This window comes from Condylura cristata, unplaced genomic scaffold (assembly GCF_000260355.1).
Source record: "Condylura cristata isolate star-nosed mole 26May11 unplaced genomic scaffold, ConCri1.0 scaffold00013, whole genome shotgun sequence".
Classification (NCBI taxonomy): Eukaryota; Metazoa; Chordata; class Mammalia; order Eulipotyphla; family Talpidae; genus Condylura; species Condylura cristata.
The window spans coordinates 2706088-2707847 of NW_004567114.1; the positions used below are offsets into that span (position 1 = coordinate 2706088).

The 1760-nt window shown below is 63.4% G+C and overlaps 1 protein-coding gene across 1 annotated transcript in view; it reads right to left on the bottom strand.

The window, feature by feature from the left end:
- The window catches only part of EML1 (echinoderm microtubule associated protein like 1), an 82785-nt gene that overhangs the window by 13311 nt on the left and 67714 nt on the right, over positions 1–1760 (bottom strand). Inside the window, exon 16 of the mRNA XM_012724381.1 lies at positions 156–223. Coding sequence (XP_012579835.1) covers positions 156–223 — 68 coding nt within the window. The remainder of the gene's footprint in view (positions 1–155; positions 224–1760) is intronic.

A 1760-nucleotide genomic window follows, 5' to 3' on the forward strand; every position in this document is an offset into this window, starting at 1 on the left:
GCCCCGAGCCAGCCTGTGCCTTTCCTGGGGCCAGGGCGGGAAGGCCAGTTTTGACCCAACTCGTGGGAAGTGGTTCCCGGCTGAGAGGAGCAGCCCGGCGCTAAGGGGGCGTCCCCAGGGACACCCCAGTGTCTGGGTCACGCGCATGCACTCACCTCCCGGTCAGTGTTCCGACTGCAACCACAGACCCTGAAGGATGAAAACCAGAAGACTGAGCTGGATCCTAAAATATTGTAAAGGAAGTGTAAATGGAGGGTCAGACACGGCACTGTCACATAGAACACACAGCAGCGCCCCCCGGGCCACCCGGCCCACGGAAACATCTTATCCCCAGAGAGGAAGATGCTCCCCCCGTGAAGGGGACATTTCAGTGACCCTAAATGTGCATCCTCGCAGGGGTCTTAGACTCCCAGGCAGGGAGTCAGACGACGTCCAGCGGACGTGTCCTCCCGGGCTGGAGGCCGAGCCTTGCTGAAGGCCGGCCTGAGTGTGCTCATTGGCCTGAGGTAGGACCGCTGTGCCCAGGTGGAGGCTGGACGTGAAGACTGCCTGGCATGGGTACCGCCGCAGCCTGGAGGGCTCTCTGAGGCTCGGGCACACCCCGGGAGCACCCATGTCCTCTGCCAGCATGGATACATAGCGGTCAGGGCCCTGGAGGTGGTGGAGACCAGCTGTGGCTCAGTAGGGGCAGCGGGAGGGTCCATCGAGGAGAGGGCGTCCTGGCAGAGGGCCTTTCCCTGGAGCCTTCCGGTCCAGGAAGGGTCATCAGTGGTGATGGTGGAAGTGGATGCACCATATGTAGGAGTACGGCGTTAATGGGACAACAATATGATCACAGCAGGTGAGGATGGGCAGGAAAGCAGGTGGGCAGGCCGCCGGGTGAATGTTGCAGGATGCCCAGGCCGGGCAGGAGGCCTGGGGGCAGCGGGCAGGAGGAAGCAAGCAGCTATCCCGACGGTCGGGACCTTGTTGCTGTAACTGTTTCTCCCCAAGCGGGGTGGGGCTGAAGCTCAGGCTGCCGCTGTCTAGACACACGCCTGTCCACCCCAGGCGTCCCCGTGACTCCTGAGGAGTTGCTGCGGCAAGGGGGGGGTGCTCCCATGTGCGCCACAGGTGGGGGACGGAGGGGCTAGGATGGATCCCAGATCTGCTCGCATCAGGCCAGGGGCAACGGTCTGGTACGGGCAGGGGGTAACTGCACTGCCCCCCAAACCCTGTCCAGGCAGCCTGTGACCCCAGCATCCCGGCCTGCACCAGGGCCGCTGCTCTCCTCGGGGCTCAGCCTCCACACCCCGGGGCCCGGCCAGCCAAGGGCAGGAAGCTGACGTCCTATCCTGGCTCACTGGGGAGTGCTGGACACTTGGGCACCGGGAAGGAGTGGGGTTGAGCGGCCAGGTGACACGGCACAAGCTCCTGACTCACGATGTCCGGGATTCAACACAAACGTGGCGTCACCACGTTTTCATCCAGCAATCTTGGCTGATCCTGGGATTCAGCATCCCCATGGACTACAGCAGGGGCAGAACCTGCCACAGGGCTGTGCTAGGGTTGAGGAGGCCCACGCACAGCGCTCAGCATACAGAGCGCACACTGAGTGCAGTGGCTGAGTGTGGGCACTCAGTGCAGTGGCTGAGTGCAGAGGCTGAGTGTGGGCAGCTGAGTGCAGTGGCTGGGTGCAGTGGCTGAGTGCGGGCGGCTGATTGCAGTGGCTGAGTGCGGGCGGCTGATTGCAGTGGCTGAGTGCAGTGGCTGAGTGCAGT